The 27,807-nt window shown below is 48.7% G+C and overlaps 1 protein-coding gene and 1 long non-coding RNA gene across 2 annotated transcripts in view; both read right to left on the bottom strand.

Annotated features, from left to right (window-relative positions):
• The window catches only part of LOC122684800 (O-acyltransferase like protein-like), a 32,469-nt gene extending 23,581 nt beyond the window's left edge, over positions 1-8,888 (bottom strand). The window contains exons 1-3 of the mRNA XM_043889201.1: positions 8,634-8,888; positions 7,768-7,870; positions 2,138-2,239 (exon numbers count right to left, since the gene is read on the bottom strand). Of these exons, the coding sequence (XP_043745136.1) occupies positions 2,138-2,239; positions 7,768-7,870; positions 8,634-8,676 (248 nt within the window). The 5' untranslated portion in view covers positions 8,677-8,888. The remainder of the gene's footprint in view (positions 1-2,137; positions 2,240-7,767; positions 7,871-8,633) is intronic.
• Positions 8,889-13,029: 4,141 nt separating this feature from the next.
• Positions 13,030-23,556, bottom strand: LOC122685043. The gene is made up of 3 exons (XR_006338231.1): positions 23,418-23,556; positions 21,934-22,018; positions 13,030-13,336 (listed from the first exon to the last, which is right to left on the bottom strand). It is a non-coding gene; the product is annotated as an uncharacterized LOC122685043 (long non-coding RNA).
• Between the last annotated feature and the right edge of the window lie 4,251 nt (positions 23,557-27,807).

The following is a 27,807-nucleotide window of genomic DNA, read 5'->3' as shown; positions in this document are numbered from 1 at the left end:
TAGTCGCTCAGTCATGTCCGACTCTTTGCGACCCCATGGACTGTACAGTCCATGGAATTCTCCAGGCCAGAATACTGGAGTGGGTAGCCTTTCCCTTCTCTGGGGATCTTCCCGACCCAAGGGTCAAACCCAGGTCTCCTGCATCGCAGGCGGATTCTTTACCAGCCGGGTTACCAGGGTTTCCCTGCATGGTTTATCAATTGCTGAATCCTCAGAGCCTGGGGCAGTGCCCGGTACAAGTGGGCCCTCAGTAAAATACAGAAAGAGCAAGTGAGCAAACGATCTTGCATCTACTCTTCTTGAAGTTAAAAGGGCAGGGAATAAATCATATTTGAGAAAGAACAGTAAGTCTTGATGAATGAGAACATCAAAATAGCTAGGAACATGGCTGCCTCCTCACTGGGTTGACCTTAAAGATGGTGAGTCCAGTCTGCGGGTTGGTAAGGCTTCCCCCATACCCCCAACAAAGTTCTGTCCCAGCTTGGACTCATTTGCTGTCTTCCTGGCGCCCAGCTGGCACTCTCCCAGAGCTCCCCATCTCAAGAACGCCCTCCCCATCCTCCACATCACTTGAGCTGGAAAGTCTGCGTGTCCGCGGCTGGCACCCTCTCCATATCCCCACTGCCCACAGTCAGCGCACGTCCCGCAACACGTCACCCCCGGGACCCTCGCCAGCATCTTGCCCCATGAGGTCTCACCCCCGCACCCTCCTCCACTCTGGGCTCTCGGCCCCAGTGACCACTTTATCTGCCCAGGAAAACATGTCTGACTCTTCACCCCCAGCTCTGGGGTTGTTCTTCTGAAGGGCTTCCCAGGCAGCACCCACCAGGCCACTGGATCCCACACCCCAGCCCCTAACAACCCGCCTGAGCATTTATCACTGAGAACGCTGGGCCTGAAGGCCAGCCCCTCTCCTCCAGAAGAACACAGGGCAGGACTGGCGACTCAACCCACTGCTCGTCCCCAAAAGATAACGCAAGAAAAAGTATTCTGTCAAGCATTCAGGACAAGGACTAGATTTAATGGGGCTTGGAAGAAACCACAAAGGCAATAAAGTTCTATTTCTCAGCTTAGACTCATTCTTAAACTATTAACCAGAGAAGTTAAGTAAAAATAACAACAGTAACAATGATAGCTTATATTTACTGAGGGCATACGACCTGTCACATTTTTCTAAATGCTTTGCACGCGTTATCTGTTTTGATTCTCTCGAGTCCAGCGAAGTGAGAGCCATCACTCTGCTCATTTTTAAGATGAGGAACCTCAAGCTTGGGAAGACTGAGACACTTACTCAGGATCACACAGCTGGGACATGACTGAACCAGAATGCACGCCCAGGCAGACTGGAGGCAGAACTTACGCAGTCCATTTGACGGGCCCAGAAGATTGTTCCAACATTCCCCTTGCTGTTTTGTGACGGTGCAGTGTAGCAAGAGAGCCATGGACCCTAAGTAACAAGAACTGGGCTCCAGCTTAGCCACAATCCATGATTTTAAACGTGTATAAATTTTTAAATGGTGGGTTACACAGGTAGACGTTTCTTTTTCTCCCTACACTTCTACCGTCTCATTGCATCACTGCCACTGGCTATCCCACTGGTTCTATATTCTGTCCCAATACTGTATTCTATTCCGATCCAACCAACCAGGCATTTGTAAAGAATACTACCACCCTTTCTGCCTTCTTATCAGAGTGACCGTCATCCCAAGCTTCCACCAACCCCTCTCCTGATTGTGTCTTATTCTATTTTTATTATTATCATTTGTCCTTAACACAGGAGCCAATTACTACTAATTTACAGGAGCTACACAAATTCTGTTGAACATAAATTTCATGGGAATCTGACTGTATGTTCATTGAAGCCTGCTGTCCATTAGCTTTAGAAATAAGGAGGTTTTTGTTGGTTTAATACAGTTCAAGGTTTATTAGGAAAAATACCATGAGTACTGGTATCTTCCACTGCAAAAGCCATTAAACCAAGAAAGAGCAACCATTTAAACACGGTTTAAATGAAAGAAAACTATTTTTCTCTGTTTACTTTTTTCTTTGAAAATTCTTTCAAAGGAGGGTTAAAAGACTAAATATAATAAGTGATTACGCAGCAATAAAGAATTGAAAGATTATATGAAAAACCTACCTTATGAGGCGACCGAGAAAGTATCTGAGTGTGACGCTAGGGGTTATTCCTTTGTCTGAATCCTGACGCATCTTTAAAAATGACCTTGCGCTTAGCCAGCCACTGAGAGGAAGAGAAGAACAGACCACAGGGATGGCCGATCAGCGGTGCGGTTCACGGGTTGACTAATTCGGTTGTCTCTATCAGGACACACGAAGTGACGCTGCAGCAACAAAACATCTTTAAGGCTAAAAACAGTAACAGCTTTCTCCTTGCTCATGGTACATGTCCACGGCCAGTCACCTTGAGCTCAGCATCTTCCTCACTACGGGAGCCAGGCCAACAGAGCAGCCTGAGACGAGAACTCTTAGGATTTACTCTCTTAACCACTTTCTTATCTAACAAACATCAGCGTTATATTTATCATGTGGTACATTCCATTCCTTGTACATACTGGTTTTATAACTGGAAGTTTGTACCTTTTGAGTTTCCCATGCTTTTGACATTTATTCTGTTTCTTTTCTTTCTTTTTCGTTTTGGATGTGCACAGAATCTGAATTCGCAGGCCAGGGATTGAACTCAGCCTCTCAGCAGTGAAGGTGCAGAGTCCTAACCACTGAACCACCAGGGAATTTCTACCTTTTAACATTTACAGTGACGACCCTCTAGGTTTCCTTCAGGATTGACTGGTTTGATCTCCATGCAGTCCAAGGAACTCTCAGGAGTCTTCTCCAACACCAAGAAAATCAACCCCGAATATTCTTTGGAAGGATTGATGCTGAAGCTGAAGCTGCAATACTTTGGTGAAGAGCCAACTCATTGGAAAAGACCCTGATACTGGGAAAGATTGAAGGCAAAAGGAGAAGGGGACGACAGAGGACGAGATGATTGGATGGTATCACCGACTCAATGGACATGAATTTGAGCAAGCTCTAGGAGATGGTGAAGGACACCAGGAGGCCTGGTGTGCTGCAGTCCATGGGGTGGAAAAGAGTCGGACATGACTTAGTAACAACATGTAAGTGATGGTGATGCTCAGTCATGCCTGATTCTTTGCAACACCATGGACTGTAGCCCGCCAGCCTCCTCTGTCCACGGAATTCTCCAGGCAAGATTACTGGAGTGGGTTGTCATTTCCTTCTCCAGGGGATCTTCCCGACCCAGGGATCCTGCATTGCAGGAGAGTCTTTACCATCTGAGCCAGCGGAGAAGCCTGCTATTAAGAGACATTTCTAAGTATAAAGACAGGTCAACTTAAAAAGTATCAGCAGATACATGCTTGACTTTATCTTATAATCTATAGACAATACATAAGAATATGTAATGAATCCACCACGCCTTTTCCAAAGGAATACCCAAGACAGAAGTAGCAATAAAGTTATAAATGACAGTCATCAACCAGATGAGGTAATTTAGATGAAGCTTTTCTCTCTCCAAGAGATGGGGACTGGGCAAGTGGTCAGGAAGGAAATGTGCTCTTAACTTTGCATGAAAAATAATGTTCAGTTCCACGTTGCTGAACATAGCTCTGTTTTTGCCAAATAAATCCTCTACTTCAAATTACTGTCCAAAAGCTTTATTAAAACTCCGCTTCTGGCCTTTGTTTTGGAATCTGTTACTTTTGCTGCCGCCTCCTGATCGCTGTCCTCTGAAGCTCCTACTTCTTTCCTGCTGTCCCGTGACAGCTCGGTGGCCCTCGCGCCGTCCCCTGAAGCCTCGACTGCCTTCCCACTGTCCTCGGAAGTTGCAATTTCCTTCCCGTGGACCTTCTCGCTCTGGTTGCTCCGTGGCCACAGAGAGCTGCCAGCACCGTGAATGATGCCACGCTTCTGTATTCTGTTACTGATGCAGTAGGGATGTCAAAGCAAACACCCAGCTTTCCTTCGAGAAAGACCATTCCCTTCACTTCGGAATCAATATCCTCACCCAGCTGCTCTTTAGGTTCTTTCCAAGCATAACTAATGTTTTGCATTTCAGTCGAGCGCCGCAAGACCACGGTCACAAAGCCTGCTTCTGAATTGATCAAGGAGCAGCTGGTCTACCGGCGTGGCACTGGAAATTTAACAACATATAACAACCTACAACTTAGTAGCAACAATAACCCATGACCCTTGTGGGTGTTTTGTTAAAGAACAAGTGTGTTTCCTATTGCAAAAGAAGGCTGTGTGTATATGAGTGGTGTGTGTGTGTGTGTGTGTGTGTGTGTGTGTGTGTTGGGCGGGACTTGGAAGGGATCAGTGAAGGTTGGAAACTGTCTTTACTCTCTGCCAGCAAGAGTTTCTTTTGAAATGCAGCAAGTTGGATTCACCACAATAGGAACAAAATTTGTAGAGACAAGTGTAGAGAGCCCTGAGTTGAGGAAGTAGCATGGCCAATCCGGATTCCGGCTGCCTCGTAGTTTCCAGAAAGAATGAATCAGGGTCTCCCTCTGTGTGTGGGCCAGCGCCGTCTCAAGTTCACAAAGACAGGAAAAGAGAAAGGCTGGCAGGAAAACAGGCTCCGGGCAAGACAAGAGGTTCCAAGAGGCTAAGAAGACCCAGGAAACCTAAACAGACTGGGAAAGAATAAAATCCTGCAGGAGAGATATATGAAATCAGCCCAGCCTGAGAGCTAGAAGAAGGATTCAAAAACCATCAGCAGTGACAGACGTCTTTGGTCTTAACTATGTAATATATTGCTTCCCAGGTGGCTCAGCAGGCAAGAATTGGCCTGCCGATGTGGGGGCTGCAGTCAGGTTCGATCCCTGGGTCAGGAAAAGCCCCTGAAGAAGGCAACGGCAACCCACCCCAGTGCTCTTGCCTGGAGAATTCCGTGGACAGGGGAGCCTGGCGGGCTACAGCCCATGGGGTCTCAAGAGCCGGAGACAAATGAGTGACTGAGCACACACTCACACGTGTTAAATATATTAGTGACATGGGTGTTAACACGTGGTTTTGGCATAAAACAGACATTATATTTCAGTTCTGATTGTACTGAAATATACTCTAGTTGAGGAGGGGTTTGGGGGGCTGAGGTTATTTCATTTCCAACATCAACCTTTTCTGCTATAAAAACAGGCCTGATAGAGGTTGATCATGAGAACTGTATGGGATCAAAGTGTTTCTGAGCACAGCGGCACTGACGTGTTTCACTATTAGTAATGTTTCTGATGTTAGAAAGAAAGTGAACAGACCACATGCACTTCCTAAAGTGATAAAATGAAAATTGGAAGGGGAAGAGAAAGGACAGCAGCCACCCAGATGGGCCGGGAGAAACGCGCAAACAGGAGTGAGGAGCGAGGACACGCGGGTCTCGGTCTCCTGCATCATGGCAGGACCTACTGGGTCTCCCTCTGCGGTCCTCACCCCACATGCTGGGGCTGGCGCAGGGCTTCTCAGACGGGGGCCGATGGCAGCATCGCCTGGAGGGCTTGTTACCCTCTGAGCACCTGGGCGGGCCCGAGAATCTGCATTTCTCCCAAGCTTGGGGCGATGCTCAGACCATGTCCTGAGAAGGGCTGGGGAAGGCACAGTGCCCCCTGGGTCCCAGACCGAGCCCAGAGTCACATATGCTGTCTTCATGATGCGCGAAAGTGACAGCCGCTCAGTCCCCTCCGACTCTTTGCGACCCCGTGGGCTGTAGCCCGCCAGGCTCCTCTGTCCTTGGGATTCTCCAGGCAAGAATACTGGAGTGTGTAAGCCATTCCCTTCTCCAGGGGAATATTCCCCGCCCAGAGATCAAACCCGGGTCTCCTGCACTGCAGGCAGATTCTTTACCATCTGAGCCACCAGGGAAGTTTCTGGGGCCATCTGGAATCTCAGGAGCGTCGGCCTGTGTTGTGGAGCTCTCGGGGCTGACCCAGTGGCTCTTTGCTGTCTCTGATTCCCACTGACGGCCCGGAATGACCAGCGGCCTTTTGTGCCCTTCACGCTTCCCTCCTGGTGGCAGGTCTCCAGCTTGAGTTTGCTTTGGTTCCAGCCATCCTGATCTGTCCTTGCCAGATCCCCTCCCGGGCTTGGAGCCCTGCCGACCAGCCCCCACCAGCATATGGCAACTTCTGTTGCCATGTTCTCACGGATTTCCTTGCAGGAAACAGAGCTCTGGTCCTTGAACTGCTGTCCCCTGGGCAGACCTCCCCGCCCTCCGGAGGCTCCCACCCTGCACTTGGATTTCGACTGCCTGGCTAGACCCAGCTGAGCTCTCTCAGAACGTCTGGTGCCCAGTAGCCCCGATACCATGGTCTTGTTCACTGCAGATGGCGGACGCTGTCCCTCACCTGTCTGGGCTGCTCTGTATTGGATAGAGCACGGTCGGACAGATGAACGTGCGTGCATGCTCAGCCACTAAGTCCGGGGCAACTCTCTGCGACCCCCTGGACTGTAGCCCACCAGGCTACTCTGTCCGTGGGATTTCCCAGACAAGAACACTGGAGTGGGCTGCCATTTCCTCCTCCAGGGGATCTTCCCGACCCAGGGACCGAACCCGAGTCTCCTGCGTCTCTTGCATTGGCAGGTGGGTTCTTTACCTGCAGAGCCATCGGGAAGCCCCCGGGTGGATGAATGCTTAGCACTTAAGCCATCTACCATCACCATCTCCCTCCGAAGGCAGGATACGTAACCCCAAAGAGGCAGAGACGGGCCAGCACAGAGGCTGGACTCAGACTCTGGGACCAGACTGCCTGGGTTTAGACGACGGGCCCCCCAGGACCAGGCCCTTCACACTCAGCTCCCTTATCTTTAAAGTGGAGATTTCGGTAGGTAGTCTGCCACACAAGGAATAATATTCAGCCATAAAAAGAAACGATGTACTGATATGTGCTTCAACATCGATGCGCTTCATAAACGTCATGCTAGCTGAAAGAAGCCAGGCACAAAAGCACGCCGTATGAGCTGCGTGTATGAAATGTCTAGAGCAGGTAAATCCACACTAGAGAAAGCAGGTTTCTAAGAACTGGAGGTAGGGCAGACTGGGGAAAACCGCTTCATGGGTGTGAGGTTTCCCTGAGGGTGATGATAATGCTTTGGAACCAGATAGAAGAGGTAGTTGTGCGAGAAAGTGAATGCAGTAAGGGCCATTGAATTACTCACTCTGAGTGGTTAATTTTACGTGATGCGAATTTCACCCCAACCCCCAAAGAACAGAACCAAAAAACTGAGGATTTTAACAGTTGTCCCTACTGTATAGGAACACCATGAGGATCACATGATATAATGCTGCAAAGGGCTTCACGCAGTGCCCGACATTTATCAAACATTTAAGAAAATTTACCTCTCATTAGTTAATTTAAATAAACACCGCTTTATGTAACCTCACACCATTCTCTTATTTTTTTCCCCACATTTCACTGTGGTGAGAACTGGCAACTTGATCATGGATTTGCACCATACCAGGAGCCAGAATTTGAGAAGCGCTGAAATAAACAAGTTCGAGCAATAAAATCAGCTTTTGTAAAAGGCCTGTTTTAGAGAGCCATCCAGAATCATTTAATAAACTGAAGACGTAAAAGAGAGGAACTGGCGACCTCGGTACTCTCCAGGGATGCACGGAGGCCGAGGCCAAGCAGAGTCCGCGTGAGCCTGTCGGTTTTTCTCTCTAAACGGGGAAGAGCCACATCCACACCTCCCCAGACAACAGCCACGAGCACAACTCCAGCAGCGAGACCACCCTATTACCTGATCAGGAAAAACGTGTCCACGCCGAGATAGAAGGGGCCACTCCGAGAATAAAGGTACAGTGGGTTTCTAAGCACCCTGGCTTTCCATTCAAGCACATTATCTGTAAAAACGTAAGACAGTGTCTTTTGATTGGACGGAAGAAAATCTTGTGATTTTACTTTTCAAAAAACACCTTTAACTTTTAGCTGTATTGAGAGGGTTTTGTTTGGATCCATGTAATTCACTTAAGAGGAGAACATGGAACGGGAATAAGAGAGGGTGGCTCGGTAGCTGACTGCAGCCTGGGTTCTCTCCTGGGCCCCTCTGCAGGGCCCGCAGCCCCCTTGGAGCTGCAGCAGCATCGCCCGTTCAGATCCCCTGGGGGGCCCTCAAACTGCCCTGGGCTGGCCCCTCCGCTCAATTCTGACACGTGTGTTTAGGTCCCACTTGGAGAGTTCCACTCGGTCAACTCGGAGCTCTTCTGGAGTGTACCAACAGAAAGAAGATCCACAAACACTGATTTTGTACTAGTGCACAATACTTATCTATATTTGCCTATTTTTCCAGGAAAGGGAAAAAAAGAAGTTTCTGGATTCATTAATCATGACAAGAGGGAACCCAGCTCTTCGGAAGTTAGAAATAAAATACTCAGCTTTCCCCATTCACCAGAGAATGAGGTGCCTGGTTTACACCCAAACGGAGGTAAAGCAACCCTTCGACACTGGCCCAGAACACTCATTTACGGAGGCCACGGCCATGTCTCGAGAAGAGAAGGCAGGCCACTCGAGAAGGCTGCAGGCTCCCCTCCCAGGGCCCGACGTGACCCCCTACATGAAAGCCCCTCCCTCCCTTGACTACCCCAGAGATCCCTCGGTTTTCCGCACCCAGAGACATCCACGCAGTCATCTGACTCGTGTGCCCAGACATGATCCAGAGGAGGCTCAACACTCGGAGGCCGTTCAAGGCAGAGCACGTGCTTCCCGGCGTCTTTGTGGTCCAGAGGGCCGGCACATTCTTCTGCCAGGAAAAGCATTTCAGAACTCGGTCCACGGCGGCTAGAAAACCTGGGCAGGAGCAAAGGCATTACTGTGCACCCTGAAAGCCAGACCAGACCACACGCTGCCCCCCAAACAAGAGGCAAAACCTGCAAGCCAGTGATCCTGGCTGCCCCCCGGACGCTGCCTCCCTTTGACCGTGAAAAGCTCAGCCCAGTTCTCCTTGTCCCCTCTTGATCTATCTGTGGATCTCTGGACCTGGTCTTCCTCCTCTAGGAACCTCGACTTTCCCTAACAGTCTGGATCTGAGGTTGGTGCCCATGCCGTCTCATAACAGAATAGGCTTCCCATCTCAGGCCCCAGGAATGCCAATGCCTGTCCGCCTCCATCGTGTTTCACAAAGGGTCAGGCGAAGGGAAACTTAGATGTCATTGAGAAGTCACACACTCCCTAAAGCCAGCGTGGGGCTTGCAATGGCATCCCTGGGGCTCGCCCAAGAATGAATCGCTTACGACAACACCCCTAAGAACGCAGAGCGGCAGGGGCAGCAGCAGTGGAGGGCGCCCGCCTGACAGTCAGCCGGACACTCCCGGCTCTGAATCTGCCATGTGTTAGCTCTGGGACCTCTGGCAAGTGAATTAACTTCTCTGTGCCCAAATTTCCACACCTGCAGAATGGGAATCAAAGTCAGTCTTAGAATCGTGGGCTGATCACGGGAAACAAATGAGACAGTGTCACGGCTGCTACTGCTCACCAGTTGAAACTCCATTACTTAAAGAACGGTGAATGCCTTCTACTTAATTTATTCCCTTTCATTTAAAACAAATTTAATTTGGCTCATCCCGAGAGTCCATTAAGTGTCTGGAATTGCGAAACGGGAGCCTCGGAAACTCAAGCTGGCTCTGAGAGATTCGTTGTTTTCTCCAGGATGTCGCTGGGTGCCTCAAACGTGGGCACAAGAAGTCCTTGCAGAAAGGAAACTCATTCACACTCGAGACGGGGCTTATAAACAAGCTCTGGAAATTTAAATCAACTTTTTAAATGGAAGCACGTAATTAGCATTTTGAGGTTCCAGGGGTAAGGAGGCGTTTTTCCGCTGGGGTCGCTCTCGGAGGTGCCTGCCTGGAGGCGGGAAGCTCACCTTTCCGCTTAGAGGGATTTTCGCTCAGCAGGAGCGGACGCGGGCCTACACCCCACGCCAGTCCTGGCTCCTCTGGGTTCCCCGAGCGGCCACACGCTCTAAAGGAGAGTCACGAGAGCTGGGCTATGTCCAGCCCTGCCAGCTCTTTTACCTCTCTGAACGTGCTTCCTCACTTTTTTCTTTTTTAATCAGCGTTTTTAGAGTTTTCTGGCTGTGCTGGGTCTGCGTTGCATGGTGGGCGTTTCTCTAGCTGCAGTGAGTGGGGGCGGCTCTCCGCTGCACTGCCCCCGGCTTCTCAGTCCTGGAGCGTCCCTTGTTGCCGAGGGAGGGCTCTGGGGCTCCCGGCTTCAGCAGTTTCGGAGGAGTTGTGGCTTCTGTGCTCCAGAGCACAGGCTCAGAAATTGTGGCACACAGACCTAGCTGCTTGTCGGCATGTGGGATCTTCCTGAACCAGGGATCGAACCCGTGTCACTCACATTGGCAGGCGGGTTCTTTACCACTGAGCCATCAGGGAAGCCCTTTCTTCTACTTTCAAACCGAGCGCCCTTTTTGGCAGGGCCATTGTGAGGTTTCAAGAGCAATATTTGTCAAATATCTGGCCCCAGGCCTAACTTGGCAAGCAAGTATAGAATACATTTTGCTATCATTATTTTTTTCTCATCTAAATTCCACTTGCGAGTGAACTTAACTAACAGTAGCTACCAGACTGTCTGAAAATAAGTGGTCCAGAGAGAAGGCAGCCTCTCTGAGCCCCATTTCGCTTGTTTGTAAATGAAAAGTATCTTAAACCACAGGAGCAGAGGGAGCATCAGGTTAAATAATGCATGCAGTTACCTCAGTGGGAGTCCCTGGACCAGTAGCTTCTGCATCACCTGGGAACCAGTCAGAAAGGCACAGTCCAGCTCCACCCTAGACCGACTGAATCAGAATCCTAGATGGCTGGGCCCGGGAAATTGGCTGTGACAAGCCCTCTGGGTGATTCTGCTGCTCACCAAAGTTGAAGGACCGCAGGTGTGACAGTGCTCTGAATTTCCGGATTTTCCCAGTGATTATCACTATGAGCCCACTCTCAGTAACTGTGAGCCCAGTGTTACTGCAAGCCAACTACCGGGACTTCCCTGGCAGCTCAGACAGTAAAGAAAATCCGCCTACAATGCAGGAGACCTAGGTTCGATTCTTGGGTCGGGAAAATCTCCTGGAAAAGGAAATGGCTACCCACTCCAGTATTCTTGCCTGGAGAATTCCATGGACAGAGAAGCCTAGCGGGCTACAACCCATGGGGTCCCAAAGAGTCAGACACGACTGAGCGACTAACTCTTTCTTTCTACTTTTAGTAACAGATCATAGGGGAAGAGCCCCCAGACTGAAGTCCATAGCCATTAACTTCATGAAGATGTCCTCAAATATTCATGCATATCCTTCTCATCTAAATAGTGAAGAACAGGGGCCTCCCAGGCAGTCCAGTGGCTAAGGCTCAGCACCCCCAATGCAGGGGGCCTGTGTTCAATCCCTGGTCAGGGAACTAAATCCCACATGCCACACCCATGAGTCTGCATCGCACACCTAAGAGATTCCACTGCTGCAAGGAAGATCAAAGACAGAGTGTTATGCTGACTTCACTTCCTAGAGAGTGTAAAAGAGGAGAGAAAAAAAAAATGTTGAACCTAAGGGTCTCTCTGTCTCGATTACTTCTAAACATTGAGGAATGTGACATTTCACACTGATGAAGTGTGATCACTCTGGTGATCTAAGTCACCTCTCATGAGTTTGTTAAAATGCCTACTTTTTCCTCCGCTCGGGGTTCCTGACGGTGAGACCGGCAGACAGCCCCTCGGCTGGACTCTGCTTCCTGGCCCGCTCCCCACCGGCGCTCTCAGAGGCAGGCTCCCGTACGTGGCCAGAGGCTCCTCGGGTACCGGTGATGCCTGGCAGTCCGACCCCCGCCCGGTGGCGGCCACGTAGACGGTTCCCGCCAGAGGGAGGGTGAGGCCCAGGAAGGTGAGGACCCTGCCGGGAGATGACACAGGTGTGACCACGCCTGGAGCACGCTGGCACCGCACTGAGATGCAGAGAAAAGAGCGCAGGGGAGAAAACCCGCTCCAACCGCTCCTAAACGTAGGCAAGTGGTAACACTTTAAGGATTAGGAGTGGCTTCCTAAGAAAAAATAACAAAAGACATTACAGAGTCAAAGATGAATGGGATTTCACTAAACTCCTTATGATAATTGTAAAAAAATTAAAAACACCATAACAAACAAAAAGCAACCAAGATATATTTGCAGCTGATATGACTAAGGAGTCATATCCTTCATCCATAGAATGAACTTTAAAAATCAATAAGAACCCAGCTCACACAGACATAGAAAGGGGAATGGAGAGAATGAATAGCAGAGAAACTGAGAAAGAAAAGCCCTTATTACCAACTTTTTAGTGTAAATTAGGTCCATTTATGTATCTATCAAATTGGCACCAGTTTTTATAAAGGGGGCATAGGTGGCTGGGTGATGATACAGACATGGGCGTCTCTTCCTGGAGCAGCAGAATGAGGTTTGCAGGAAAGCTCTTTATCAGAAGATCAGATTTAGCTCTGGGCTAGCAAGTCCACTGCTCCTAGTTTGTCCTAAGGAACCATGTCAGGTGTAACTAAGACTTCACAGGCAAGTTTGCGGAGGTGTCTGGATGAGAAGCAATGAGAAAGCAAATAAAAAGAAATTCAGGGGCTTCTCTGGTGGCTCGGTGTTAATGAATCCGCCCACCAATGCGGGAGACACGACTTCGATCCCTGACCCGGGAGGGTCCCACCTGCTGGGGAGCAACTAGACCCGTGCACCCCAGCTACCGAGCCTGCGGTCTAGAGTCCGGGAGCCGCAACTACCGGCCCGAGCGCCCCAGAGCGTGTGTTCTGCACCAAGATGAGTCACGGCTGCAAGAAGCCCAAGCTCTGCAACCAGAGAGTGGCCCCTCCTTGCTGAAACTAGAGAAAAGCCCTCACAGCAACAAAGACAGAGCACAGCCAAATATATATATACACACACATATGTAAGAAATTCATCTTCAGGGCCACATGATGGAAACAGGAATAACTGGGGACAGGACACGCTTCTCAGTGACCCCAAAGCCCGTCACATTTGGGTGTGGCTGGCCTCCTCTGGAACACATTCGAATTTTCTTGTTAAGGTAGCAGAGAGCAGCGCACAGATGTCATTCAATGAATGAAAATGAAGTAGCCGAGCGCAGATGGTGAGCAGCAGCTGATGAAACAGCCCAGCACACACTTGGCAGCCCGGGGCCTGGGCGGTCTGCACTCACAGACTCAGGGCCGCAAACGTGTCCAGGGGGAACAATCCAGTGGCGCACCGGGCCACACCCCGACCAGACGAGGAGGAAGTGTTCATTGCAAAGAGAGGGAGCGGAGGAGCCCAGAACGAAGCCTTTCTGAACCTTAAAATATCTACCAAGAGAAAGGAGAAAAAAAATAAGATTAAGTTAGTAATACTTTACTTTGCAATAAAAACCTGACACTTTTCCAAGAACTTTCATATGTATCACTTCAAAATCAAATTTTGACATTAGAAAGAGCATCTGGCTTTAATATATCTGATTTACAGGTGGGGAAATTAGAGCTCAAAGATACTGGATTCCCTGGTGTCTCAGATGGTAAAGCGGCTGCCTGCAATGCAAGAGACCTACGTTTGATCCCTGGGTCCGGAAGATCCCCTGGAGAAGGAAATAGCATCCCACTCCAGTACTCTTGCCTGGAAAATCCCATGGATGGAGGAGCCTGGTAGGCTATGATCCATGGGGTCGCAAAGAGTTGGACATGACTGAGCGACTTCACTTTGTTTCACTTTCTGAAAACTTTGCCAAAACTCAGAGACCTAGGTACTGTAAGCCCAGCTAGAAGTGGACCGTGGGTCCTCTGCATCCTCAGCCTGCCCAGGCTCTGCATCTTTTCCCAGCCCCCAGCACAGGGGAAAAGACAGTCCACAGAAACCCCAATGCTGGCTCGAATCCTTCTGTGAGCAGGTCCCCACAAGAGAGAAAAATGCAGCACAAGAGGGGAAAATAGGATGCTACGAGCTATGGAAAGGTGCTGTCTGAGTCTGAAGCTAAGAGGCACCAGCTGAGGACACGCTAATCGATCACCAATGGCTCAGAGGGAAAGAATCTGCCTGCAGTGCAGGAGACTCAGGCTTGATCCCTGGCTCGGGAAGATCCCCTGGAGAAGGAAATGGCAGCCCAGTCCAGTGTTCTCACCTGGAGAATCCCGTGGACAGAGGAGCCTGACGGGCTACAGTCCATGGGGCCGCAGAGAGTCGGACGCTGAGTGAGTGTGCATGAGCGTGAATCAGTCACCACGGGAAACAGTTTGTCAAAATATCACCGGTGACACCACGGAACAGAGGCCTCAAACATCAGCGTGCCTCAGAATTACCCGGAGGGCCCAGTAAACAGAGCACTCCCTGCCTCCCCTCACTGTGTAAGAATTCACATTTCTAACAAGCTCCCAGGAGCTCCTGCTGCTAACTGGAATGCATACCTTCAGAACCCCGGGTTGGGAGGATCCCCTGGAGGAGGACATGGCAACCTACTCCAGTAGGTTGCAAAGAGTCAGATACGACTGAGCGAGTAAGCACAGCGGTTTGAAAACACCAGGCCGGGGGACTTGCAAAATCGCAGCAAAGGACGGAGGACACAGTGTGGTCCAATAAGAGAGCCACACGAAGGACTTCTCTGGTGGCCCAACGGTTAAGCATCTGCCTTGCCGTGCAGGGCACGCAGGTTCAATCCCTGGTCGGGGAACTAAGATCCCACGTGATGCAGAGCAACTAAGCCCCCACACCACAAAGAGAGATCTCACACGATGCAACGAACATCCTGCATGCCACAACTAAGACACAAGGCAGCCAACTAAATAAAAACATTTTTAAACAAATATAAATAAATAAAATAGCAATAGTATTATAAATAAGAAGAAAAACACTGACACTAAGTGCCAACTCGCTCTGAGACACGCCTTGGTCATTGTTTCTAATCTGCCCGCATCCCTAGAAGGAGCCATTGTTTACCTTATTTTACAGACAAGGAAGATTCCCCTTAAATGAGTTAATGAGCTTGAGCGTAGTGGTTAAGAACACAGGGTCTGCAGTGTGAGAGTCTGCATCCACCCCTGACTATCTGACCTTAGGCAAGTTAGCTGAATCTCTCTGTGTCTCGGTTTCCCTCTTGGTGAAATGGAGGTAATAGGACCGACTTCACACGGTTGTTGTGAAGATTAAATGTAGCCCAAATTGGCTCAGATGGTAAAGAGTCTGCCCGCAATGTGGGAGACCCAGGTTCGATCCCTGGGTCGGGAAGATCCCCTGGAGAAGGAAATGGCAATCCACTCCAGTATTCTTGCCTGGAAAACCCCATGGACAGAGGAGCCTGGTGGGCTACAGTCCATGGGGTCGCAAAGAGTCGGACATGACTGAGTGACTTCACTTTCTTTCTTAGAGAGTGCCTGGCATTGAGTCAGAGCTCAGTAAATGCTGGTCGTCTTGATTATGCTTGCCGCTGAGGGGCAGGGCCAGAACTCGCCCCAGGTCTGTGGGAACTTGAAGGATGTGGTCTTCTCATCCCCTCAGACCACCTCAGCTCTCCACACTACCAGACTTGCATTCAAAAGTATGGGGTTCACGCCGCCTTGCTGTGTGACTCTAGGCGAGTCCCTTCACCTCTCTGGGTCCCTCTCATGTTCGTAACGAGGACACGTGGGTTGAACAGAATGGACTCTCATGTGCCTTCCACCTCCCGAATCCACTGTTCCCAAGAGAGTGACCAGAGGCTTTCTGGAATGTCCAAACAAGCCACTTAAAGGTTAATAACATGTGAGTCCTTGTGAGTCTCCACGTCACCTGTTGGGGTGGAGATGGGAAGCAAGAGCTGCCCATGCGTGCTCAGCACCCGCCAAGCACGGGGGGCGAGGTCAGAGGTCCCCAGGGGCCAGGGCAGCGGGCTCCTCATCACCCGAACCCAGGTGCTCCCAAGCGACTTACTAGTGGTACTTCCGTTTCCCCAATAAACCCTGACACTGAAAAAAAGCGTCCTGACCTGCTGACACAGCTATTACCCTCGGAAGTCCTACTCTAACTTCAGTATTTATTTTTGGCTGCGCTGGGTCCTCACTGCTGCCCCGGCTTTTCTGCAGGTGAGGTGAGCGGGGGCCCCTCGCCAGCTGCCATCCTGGGCTGTCTTGCTGGGGAGCACGGAGCACGGCTCTAGGGAGCACAGGCTTCAGGAGTCACAGCTCCCGGGCTCTGGAGCACAAGCTTGATAGTCGTGGAGCACGGGCTCAGTTGTTCTGAGGCTTGTGGAATATTCCCGGGTCAGAGATCGAACCTGCGTCCTGCGTCTCCTGCATTGGCAGGTGGATTCTTTACCACGAAGCCACCAGGGAAGCCCTCTTCTAACTTTAAAAGAATCAACTGGGGTTTTTTGGTTTTGTTCGTGTTGTTGAATCAACCACTCAAGAGCCTGTGGCCGGTGTGGATTAGGATCTCAGCCTGATGACCCCGGGTGAACTGAGAAAATGAACTTCCTCAACTCACAGAGCCCAGCTCCTCCCTGTGTTGACCTGTGGGCACCTTGCGGGACCAGAGCAGCTAGAACCTTCCTGCAGCCTTGAACTGCACGACACATGCTGGAGGCAGTTATCCACACCCTTGAAAAAGAATTTTTTTTTTTAACTTTAACTTAGGGCCCTCCCTGGGCTTCTATAGGATGAGCTAAACTATTCCTCTGGGCTTCGAGACTACATTTGCCTCACCTCCCGTTGTTTCTAGAAGCCTCTTTTCGCTAGCTCTGACTCCTCCCTTCCCAAGAGGCACAGGCTTAGCGGCGGCTGGAACATGTGCCCCAGCTGTCCCAAATGACAGTCCTGCGTCTAAATCATAGAGAAGGTGCAACAGACGTCACCTCAGCGGCCCCGGGGGAACCCCGAACCACAGGTCAGCAGTTCGTCTGTGGATGAAATCTGAAGCATTGGGCAGCAGAGTCCAGAGTCTGAAGGGCACGGGAGACCGAGGTCCCCACTGCTGAGCAGTCAGACCTACAAGATGACAGCTTCTTCGTCCACACGGTGACCACTGGCCCCCACCCCCAACGCCAACACATTCCAGGCCTCGGCTGCTACTAACGATGACCAGCTCTGCTCCATCACCATCCCACTCAGCAGCTCGGCAGTGAGTTTTTGACCTCTAAATAGCGCTGTGTGTGTTAGTCACTCAGTCGTGTCCGACTCTTTGTGACCGCATGGACTTTAGCCCGCCAGGCTTCTCTCTCCATGGGATTCTCCAGGCCACTGGAGTGGGTTGCCATTCCCTTCTCCAGAGGATCTTCCTGACCCAGGGGTTGAACCCGAGTCTCCTGCATTGTGGGCAGATCCTTTACCGTCTGGGCCACCAGGGAAGACTTAAATAGCTCGGGCCCAACCCCAAAACCCAAACAGTGTTGGAAGTGTGCGTGTGTGTGCGTGCATGTGCATGCTGGGGGAGATCTCAGCAAGGCCTGAGCTTGGTTACACTGGAGGCGTCATCAGCTCAGGCCACCAGACACCAGCCCACCCCTTCTATCTGGGGCCTGAGTTAAGAGTACACAGGGGCTTCTGCGGGATCCCAGCCCCCCAGCTTCAGCCGCACCCCTTTCTCTTCCCATGCCCTGCCCTGTACCACCAACTGCCTTATGGGCAGATTAGCAAGCTCAGTGAGGAACTAGGTATTAGGTAGTGTTCTGGATTAAACTGTGTCCACTCGAAAAAGGTTCAAACCCTAATATCCCTCCCTCCACCCCAGGAACTGTTGAGTTTGGTTACACTGAACATGACCTTATTCGGAAACAGAGTCTTTGCAGAGGAAATCATCTTAAGATGAGGTCACCCTAGGTTGGGCTTCCCAGGTGGTGCTAGTGGTAAAGAACCCACCTGCCAATGCAGGAGACAGACACAGGTTCGATCCCTGGGTCAGAAAGATCCCCTGGAGGAGAGCAACCCACTCCAGTATTCTTACCTAAAGAATCCCATGGGTAGAGGAGCCTGGCAAGCTACAGTCCATGGGGTTCGAAAAGAGTTGGACAGTACTGAAGTGACTCAGCATGCATGCACGCCTCCTAGGTTAGAGTAAGTTCTAAATCCAGTGTCTCTGGTGTTTATACGAGGAAGGACATTCGGACACAGAGAGGTGCCCAGGGAAGAATAGTACATGATGACAGAGGTAGGTGATGCCTTATAAGCCACCCACTGGTGGTACTTTACTACCTGTGCCCCTTGGAAACGGAACACAGTAAGTGCTGCTGAAACACACGGAAGTGAACAGTTAGGGAGCGAGCCTAAATCTAGGCTTGTGATGATCACACCTGGATTTTTATCTACAGTTTCTGATGTTCCATGTTTTCATTCTCAGGAACTCACATGAAGTCTGTTGGTTAAAATTTTTATAACATCTTGAGAGTCCCTTGGACAGCAAGGAGGTAACCAGTCCATCCTAAAGGAAATCAACGCTGAATATTCACTGGAAGGACTGATGCTGAAGCTCCAATACTTTGGCCACCTGATGCGAAGAACTGACTCATTGCAAAAGACATTGAGGCTGGGAAAGATTGAGGGCAGGAGAAAGGGGCAACAGAAGAAGAGATGGTTGGATGGCATCACTGACTCAATAGACATTGAGCAAACTCTGGGACGTGGTGAGGGACAGAGTAGCCTGGCATGCTGCGGTTGCAAAGGGCTCGACATGACTCAGCGGCTGAAAGTCAACAAAGGCGGCCACACTATGCAGTTCTTTGCCTAAAAACGACACGTTCTGCCCAGAATATTTCCCCTTTCTCCGCTGTACTACAGGCTCATTTCGTCTTGGTTTGTCTGCCAGGGTCTTCCCTTGGGTTGGCTCCCTGCCCTCCTGCTCTAGATGAATAAAGTCTACACAGCCAGCCATGCTGAGCTGGTTTCTTCCATGTCTGTAGCGGAAATATTGGCAACTCCATCAAAAAGCTTTAAGGAATACCTGGTAAATCCTTTCCAGATGGGGACCTTTTCCCCTGGGCTCAGATGCTCCCATTTCTACCTGCTGCCTCTGTGCAGAAGCTGGATAAACAGCCTGGCAGGGAGTTCCACTAATACGTTCACCCAAGTCAGCCGTGCTCACCCTAAGCAGGGCCCTTCCTTTCTCTAGTTCTTCAAAGAGAATCATCAAAACATCTTCATATTGATAACAATTTCTAACCTTCCATTCTATTCGTATATCATCTCTGGCTAAAAAGCTTAACATTAGGCAGAAAACTAGACTAACTGATGAATCTCTGAATAATAACGACCATTAACTCATTAGAGAGTATTCACTAGATATGCTAATATAATAACAACTTTGAAAATCTATCTTGGCCTCTAGGATATTTACAGCTTATCCAACAAGAATTGAAATTTAAGTTTGATATATAACAACTAGTTTTCTTTTTTTTTTAAGTAAATAATACTTTAGTATCTCTTTTTGCAGATAACATGACCTTGTACATAACAAATCTTAAGGAATACACTAAAAACCCTTTAGAAATAATAAATGAATTCAGCAAAGTTATGGACATGGGACCAAAACACAAAAACCACTTGTATTTCTATACACTAGCAATGATCAAATAAAAAACGAGCTCCACAACCAGAGAAGCCGCTGAGCTGTGAAAAGGGGCAGCCCCTGCTCGCCACAGCTGGAGAAAGCCCGTGCAAAGTAACGGAGACTCGGTGCAACCACAAATACAGATAAATTAATTTTTTTAAAGAGGACTCCTTTTGGGGGGACTTCCCCTGGCTCCAGTGACTAAGACTCTGAGCTCCCAGTGCAGAGGGCTCAGGTCCAATCCCTGGTCAGGGAACCGGATCCCACGTACTGCAGCTAAGAGCTCAAATGGTGCGAGAATCGGTGATCCTGCATGCCTCCACTAAGAACTGGCACAGCCGAATAAATATTTTTTTTTAAAAGGCTTTTCATAATGTATGTGACATTGTAACATGATAAAAGATATATACTCGGTCTTCACCCCCTGTTCCTGCGAGGGAGCTCCTAAAGCCCGCGGAATTTCCTGAGTGGTGGGCAGGAAGAGCATCTGTTGTTATTCATCATCAGCCCCTTTCAACCACACTTGAGTTCAGGCTACTACAGTGACTTCGGAAGGAGAGGAGCCGGTTGTCAGAAACCAAGCATGAGCTGGGGTTGGGGTTCCAGCCCCGTCCCCACCCTCCAGGGAGGAGAGAGTGGACCTGGGGACCAGTCATCACCAACGGCCAGGGACAGAGTCCATCATGCCTTCATGGTGGACCCCCGCACAAACAGAGGGGGTCAGAGAGCTTCCAGGCTGATAACTGCCCGAGGGCCTGGGAGGGTGGCCATCCTGAGAGGTGTGTCATTTCTATGCCCCTTCCCCCACACCTCGCCCTCTGCATCTCTCCCATTTGGCTCTTCCGAAGTTTTGTCCGTTATAATAGCGGTCCCCAACCTTTCTGTCACCAGAAACCGGTTTCCTGGAGGATAGTTTTTCCTTGGAGTTGGGGGGGTGGGTTCAGGTGCGGAGCGATGGGACGAAGCAGGCGAGGCTTCACCCCCTCGCTCTCTGCTCCCCTCTTGCCGTGTGGCCTGGTTCCTAATGGGGAACAGGGTCCCATGCTTTACAATAAGTCAGTGATAATAGGTCATGTGTTCCCCTGAGTTCTGTGAGCCGTTAGAACAAATGATCAAATGTGGGGAGGGTTTGACTGGGGGAATGAATCAGAGGAACCACCCCAGAGAGGAAGTGTGCATGCTAAGCTGCTTTGGTCGTGTCCGACTCTTTGTGACCCTAAGGACTGTAGCCCTCTGTCCATGGGATTCTCCAGGCAAGAACACTGGAGAGGGTTGCCATGCCCTCCTCCAGGGGATCTTCCCGACCCAGGGATCGAACCTGCATTTCTTATGTCTTCTGCACTGGCAGGTGGGTGTTTTATTACTAGCACCACCTGGGAAGCCCCAGAGAGGATGTGGGGAACAAATTAGAGCCCTGGGATCCCCTGATTTGCAGGCAAGTTGGGCGGAAGTAATGGGGGACCTCGGGACCCACTCCTTACAACTGGCATCTGAAGCGGGTGACCATCCTGCGGAACTGAGCCCTTAATCTGTGGGGTCAGCACCACCATCAGATACTCAGCGTCACAACCGCAGAGTGTGACGGGGAAGCCCACACATTTGGGGCTGGAAGTTTCTGGGCGTAGAGAAACAGTGTTCTCCTTTCCATGTGTCACGGTAGTCCTTATTCAGATAACCAGATTAAGTGCAAAAGACACTGGCAGTAAAAAAAAATTATAGGTTTTAAAGCTTTTCCTTTGAAAATTTTGAAAGAGTTCAAGGAAGCCAAGCTGGTTTCCATGTGGACTAAAATGTTTTCATTCGGGCTGAGGGCAGAAGGGGTTATAAGGCTGCAGAGAGTCAGGACCAGACTCAACGCCAGGGTCCACCCCTCTCTGCACAGAGGAAGGGACTGGAGCTGGGGGAGATGAAGTGATTTGCCCAGGACCACACAGCTGGGAGGTGACAACCACGACCAGATGCCGGCCTCTTAACACTAATCCATCACAACACATGGGCCTCACACAATCCCAGTTCAGAATGGCCTGCCAGCCTTGGATCCTGACCTACTTCTGCATTTGGGCCACAGCAAAGAACACGCACAGTGTGGAAACCAGATACCACCCAGTGCCTTTCTTCAGACCTAACCTGGCAGCTGAGGGAAGATTAAGCTTAAAATGTTATTATCAATACATAAATATTCAGCTCCTACCATCTCTTTAATGTCTTTCTTCTTATCCACTCCCGTCCTATCCTCCACCGCCACTCCCAAGGTCCCTAAACTCCATTAGTCTTGGTTTATTGAATTTATCAGGATGACAGCTTGGTTCAATCCCAAGAGAATGGCCAAGAGGCTCCAAGAGGCGGAGGGTCTTCAAATCTGCTGCTGAGACAGCAGTTTGTCTAGGTGTTCTCTGGCACTTACCCATCTGAGTCATGGCACTCACGTCTTCTTCAGTGCAAGAATCGGGCACACACACCCCCACGCTGTAGTCAGTTCCGTCGTGGCTCTAAGGGTTAATGCAGCCGATTATTTAAAAAGCAGCCTCCAGTGTGGGATAGTCTGCCCCAGTGCCTCTCTCTCCTGTATTACAGGTCATTGAGTTAATTCGTACAATTTCCAACAAACTTAGCAACTTGCCATTTCTTCGTAGCAGGACACCGTGTATCAAGTAAAGATTGTAGTAATACATCAAGCCAATAATTAGAATGCCAGTCCCAATAAAGCAAAGATCAAATTATAAATAAAAATTGCTGGGATGCTTCTTCTAAGCATGTAACTTACAGGATTGTATAGGTCTGACCTTTTGTTCTGATACCAAAGCCATTAATCTGCTTTGAAAATAGGATATGGCTTTTGTACTCACTGATTAAACCCTCAAGTCATCATTGTCAAATTCTCAGTGTGACCAATGGAGCTGGGTGCTATCCTTCATGTCTCCAAAGGTTAACCGTTGTAAGACCATTTTATAGCATTAACATCAGAGAGCTTGGATTTCATGTCATTATTTTATACTATTGTCATTTGCCAAACAGTAATGCATTTTCTTTTAGAGTTGTATGGCATGCATGAAGTATATCTTTGCATTTAATAAGAGGTTGTGCTGTTCCTAGCTTTTTCTCCCCCCAGAAGTAAACGAATTAACATGATTTGAAGATAGTCAGCCCTGTGACCCTACTTAGTGATGCAATCATAAAGGGCCCAACGCATTTGCTAGGACAACTTCAGATTCATATCTTGGAGCTCTGTTTCCAGGAAAGGGCTGTGGGTAATGGCGAGTCCACTTCCCTTTGGTATTCCAAACACTGCCGGTGAGTAAGCAGTTAACGCTTGGGAACATCAGCTGAGACTTGACCTTGGGTTCCCCACAAAGATCATGCAGGGGTCTTGTCCCTACAATGTGGTGGGAGGAACATGTGAAGCCCTGTTTGGCCTGCGGACAACTATCTACTATACCTCCACACTCAGGACATGCAAGAAAGTTTCTGCCAACCGTTTAAAATTTAATTTTAACTTTTTGCAAAACACCTTCATAGCTTTTTTTTTTGAATGAAGATAAGTAATCAGTCCATGGGGTTGGAAAGGGTCGGACACGGACTGAGCTCACACACACACACACACACTCCACACACACACACACACACACATGCACACACACACACACACAGACACACACACACACCCACACACACACACACTCACACACACACAGACACACATACACCCCACACTCACACATAGACACACACACACAGACACACAGACACACACCCACACCACCCACCCACACACACAGACACACACACGCACACACACACACACATGCGCCCCAGTGGCACGCACCAGGTTCCCATCACGCGCCTGGTGTCCGCGGCCCTGGAAGGGCGCACGCGCAGACGCCCGCTCACCTGCGCGAAGTGAAGCTTGCAGTAGCGGCCCCGGAAGCGGCCGGCCGGGGCGCGGGCGGAGAGACACTCGCTATAAGAGCCCAGCCTGTCCACGTTTCCGTCAAGAACGTCGCTGCCCACCTTCCCGACCGAGTCGTACACTGCATTTCAAGCAAAAGAAGTGGGCAACGTGAGCGTCCTTGTGTCACTTTCAAATGAATTCATCAGCGCTCAGCTCCCCCTTCCAAAGCTCTAAAACTTAAAGGATCCAAGAAAGAAGAGAGAATGTATTTCGGTAACACTCTCGAGCCTGCGTTCTCCGTCGGTAGCCCCTGTGTTCACGGCAGAGAACCACGATGTATGTTGTCATGTGTGATTTGTTGCTAGAAAGATGAAGAGTTTGCATTCTTTTATAAAGTAGATGCTCTGGGGGAATAAGAAAGATGTAACTAAAATTGATAGCTTACCTCTCTCCTCTATACAACCAGGAGAAAATACTTTAAAAACAATTTTTGTATACAATTTCGTAGGACCTTATTTTGGAGAGAGGTTTTTGTTTGTTTGCTCCATTTTTAATCTTGGGAGCAAAAAAGCGCAGTGATCAAGTCCCACAGTTCATGGCTCTCTTATTAGCCTTGGTCCTATAAAATGCTTACTTGGTTTGTTTGTGCTCCTATATTTCCTCTCCCCCTTCATTTTAAATAATTCATTTACTTTCCTCTTTCTTCAGCTTTCCCTTTCTCTTCATTCCCCCAATTCCTCCAACCTTTATGTTTGATATCTATCATCCCATTTGTAGGTTTTCTCATTTTCCTTAAGTCTATTTGTAATTTCTGTAAAAGACTTTGTGCTCCAGACCTCCTGTTTCCACAGTTTGGCACTGTTTATGTTGTTACCGTGCATATCCACTCCAGAGCTTCTGAGTTATCACCATCTTACACTTCGCTGTTCTCTGATTGGTGGACACATAGACGGTCTGTAACCCACAGAAACACGGGAACGAAGTCCTCACGAATGTCCCCCTATAAACTTACATGAGGCTTTAGTTCGGATTTACACCCTGTGGGGGCTTCCCAGGTGTTGCAAGTAGTAAAGGACCCACTTGCCAACGCAGGAGACCAGGAGACGTAAGAGATTCGTGTTCCCTCCCTGGGTGGGGGAGATGCCCTGGAGAAGGGAATGGTAACCCACTCCAGTACTCTTGCCTGGAGAATCCCCATGGACAGAGGAGCCTGGTGGGCTACAGTCCGTGGGGTCACAGTGAGTCAGACACGATTGAAGTGACTTAGCACGCATACCCTTTTGAGTGGGCTTGCCAGATCACAAGGTACCCAAATACCGTGTAAAATCCCACCAGGCTGTGTTCCAGAGTGACTGCCCCAGACTACATCCTCAGGAGTGCTGAGTCCAGCTTTCCCGTGTTTGGTGGTTGATAGATATAAAACGATACCCAATTGCTTAGATTTTTGTTTCTCAAAGACCCTGATGCTGGGGGAAATTTGGGGCAGGAGGAGAAGGGGACGACAGAGGATCAGATGGCTGGATGGCATCACCGACTCTATGGACATGAGTTTGAGTAAACTCCGGGAGTTGTTGATGGGACAGGGAGGCCTGGCATGCTGCAGTCCATGGGGTCGCAGAGTCAGACACGACTAAGCAACTGAACTGAATTACAAATAAGTCAGGATATTTTTGTTCAAAATATCTAAGCCATTTCAGTTTTCTCTTCTGTAAAGTACCTGTTTGTATTTTTTGCCCATTTCTTAATGAATTTTTTTTTTTATTTGCAAGAACTCCTAATTATTCTGTATATTGGTCCTTGTCTACCTGAGTCATCAAAAATACCCTCAGTTATCTGGGAGTTTTTTTAATCTATAATATCCTTTATTTGACAGAAATCCATGCTTTTGAGACCGTAATTTTTGTTCTAGTCTTGAACAGCCTTTGTTCTAGCCAAGACTGATGACATAATTTGCAGGGCTAATACAAAATGAAAATACAGGGCCTCTTGTTTAAAAATTAATTAAGCATTTCAAGATGGTGACAGAAAATCACATTAAAGAAAGCATGAGGCCCCTTTAAATGTGAGCCCTGTGTGACTGCAAAGGTCTCATGTCTACGAAGCCAGTCCTGGTTCTAATATCAGAACCATATGGTTTTTATTATTTCGGATTTGAAGTATATTGAGTATTAAGCCTTTAGTCATCTTTGCAAAGTTGAGCCAGTTAATGTTTGTGAACCGCTAGTCACTCATACAAATTTCAGAAAATTTATGTTCAGAAAAATTCAGAAAATTTTTAGAAATTGCAAAAAATTTCAGGAAAAAATTGAGTTCTTCAAAACATCCAACTAGAATAAGGGTTGAAATTGCTTCAGATTTATAGGTTATATGGGGGAAACTGACATCATTTTTGTATCAAGCTATCACTGGACATTACGCAATTTACTGAAATCATCTTTTGTGTCCTTATTTATAATTTTATATTTTTCCAGGATAACCTTAAAACAGATTACAGGGACTTTCCCTGTAATCCAGTCCAGTGGTTAAGACTCCACACTTTCACTGCAGGGGCCATGGGTTCAGTCCCTGGTAGGGGAACTAAGATCCCACAGGCCGAGCTGCACGGCCAAAAAAAAAAAAAAAGTTTACATAAACATTCCTAGATAGTGTATAGTTTGCTCTGTTTTCCTTGGTGTTTTAATTTCAATTATAGTTTCCAACTGATTGTTGCTTGTGTGGAAACATGCTATCGATTTTTGTTTGTAATTTCTTCTGGTACCTGGAGATTTTGTTGAACTTTCTCAATAGTTCTGTGGCCTTATTTCTTTCTCTCTAATCATTGGACCACTTTTTCCCCCTCTTTTCTAGTTTTGGAATCAAAGTTATAGTCAAATTTATAAAGAGAGTTGGGCAGCTTTCACACTTTTTATTTTCTGGAAGAACTATCACTTCCCAGGTGGTGCTAGTGGTAAAGAACCCGCCTGCCGATGCAGGAGACGTAGGAAACGTGGGTTCAGTCCCTGGGTGGGGAAGATCCCTTGGAGGAGGGCATGGCACCCCACTCCAGTATTCTCGCCTGGAGAATCCCTTGGACACGGGAGCCTGGCGGGCTACAGTCCACAGGGTCACAAAGAGTCAGACACTACCGAATCGACTTAAGACACAACACACATAATTATAACAGGTTGCTAAGGGTTATGATGGTGGTGGAGGGGAGTTAGTGATGGTGGAGGGAGGGGGTTGCACATGTCTACACAGTGGTAACAAGAGGCAGATCCTTGTGGTGATGAATAGCTCTGTGTCTTGATTGTGGTATGAGTTACACAAACCTACACATGTGCTAAAATGACACAGAACTATAAACACACATTGTACCAATGCCAACTTCTGAGGCACAGGGAGGTCAAGTCACTTGCCCAGAGTCACATCATGAAGTGACAGGACAGTGAGAAATCTGAAGCGCAGAGATGGTAAGTAGTATAGACTGCAGTACAAATCTACTTCTTTTTAATTGCTAGCAAGAATCAGAGCTGAGTATTCAAACTAGTGAAAGAGAATTAGAGCTGTGTGTTCAAATTCATTTTAATCTTAACCTATACCTTTTTGCCCTCTAAAATGCACAAAACGACCCTGTTTTGGTTGTCGGTTCTCATCTGTAACTAAAGATACTGATCTTCCTTAGAATGAGTGGGGAGAAAACCCCAAATACTGTTGGGCAAATTACACAGCTCCTCTGGCATTTCTGTCTCTGTCTCTGCTAATAACTGGGCTCCTGAGATTTAATGCAGAAATCAGGCTGAAGGAACTGCATTTTGCTCACGTGAGTGCTTTTTAAGAAAGCAGTGTGTTGTTTTGAAGACCTGCTGGCCATAACTGGGAAGGTGGTCCCTGCTGAGCTGACGAAGGCAACCTGACCGTCCCCGTGACCCGTCTCATCTCCTGACAGGTCCTGCTGCGCTGGCCGTGGGTGTCTGGTGTCAATGGCCTCTTTTTTATGGTTCTGGGTTATTGCTGGAATGAGTATAACTGACTCTTCCCTTTTTCCCTCCTGTGGGTATGACTCTCCTGACCTCTGACCACACTCAGAACCTTAGAGCCGGTGCCCACGGTCACTTACAGCCCGTGATCATCTTTTAAGCTAAACTGCCTGAATCACAAGACTGACCATGTCCCTCCCCTCCTTACAACACCTCCAAGGCACCTTGAACAAAAGTTAAAAGGTAACTGTCAAGGGAGAGGATGTATCTACTGTATTAATAATCTGGATAAAGAATTGTATTCAGAAAAAAAAAATTGTATTCAGGACCTCCATGGTGGTCCAGTGGGCGACAAATCCGCATATCAATGCAGGGGACACAGGTTCAACCCCTGGTTCGAGAAGATTGCACATGGTGAGGAGCAGCTAAGCCC

The sequence above is a fragment of the Cervus elaphus genome, chromosome 27 (genome assembly GCF_910594005.1).
Source record: "Cervus elaphus chromosome 27, mCerEla1.1, whole genome shotgun sequence".
In the NCBI taxonomy this organism is placed as follows: domain Eukaryota; kingdom Metazoa; phylum Chordata; class Mammalia; order Artiodactyla; family Cervidae; genus Cervus; species Cervus elaphus.
The sequence above is the reverse complement of the archived record's forward strand: the minus strand, read 5'-3'. Positions and strand labels throughout refer to the sequence as shown.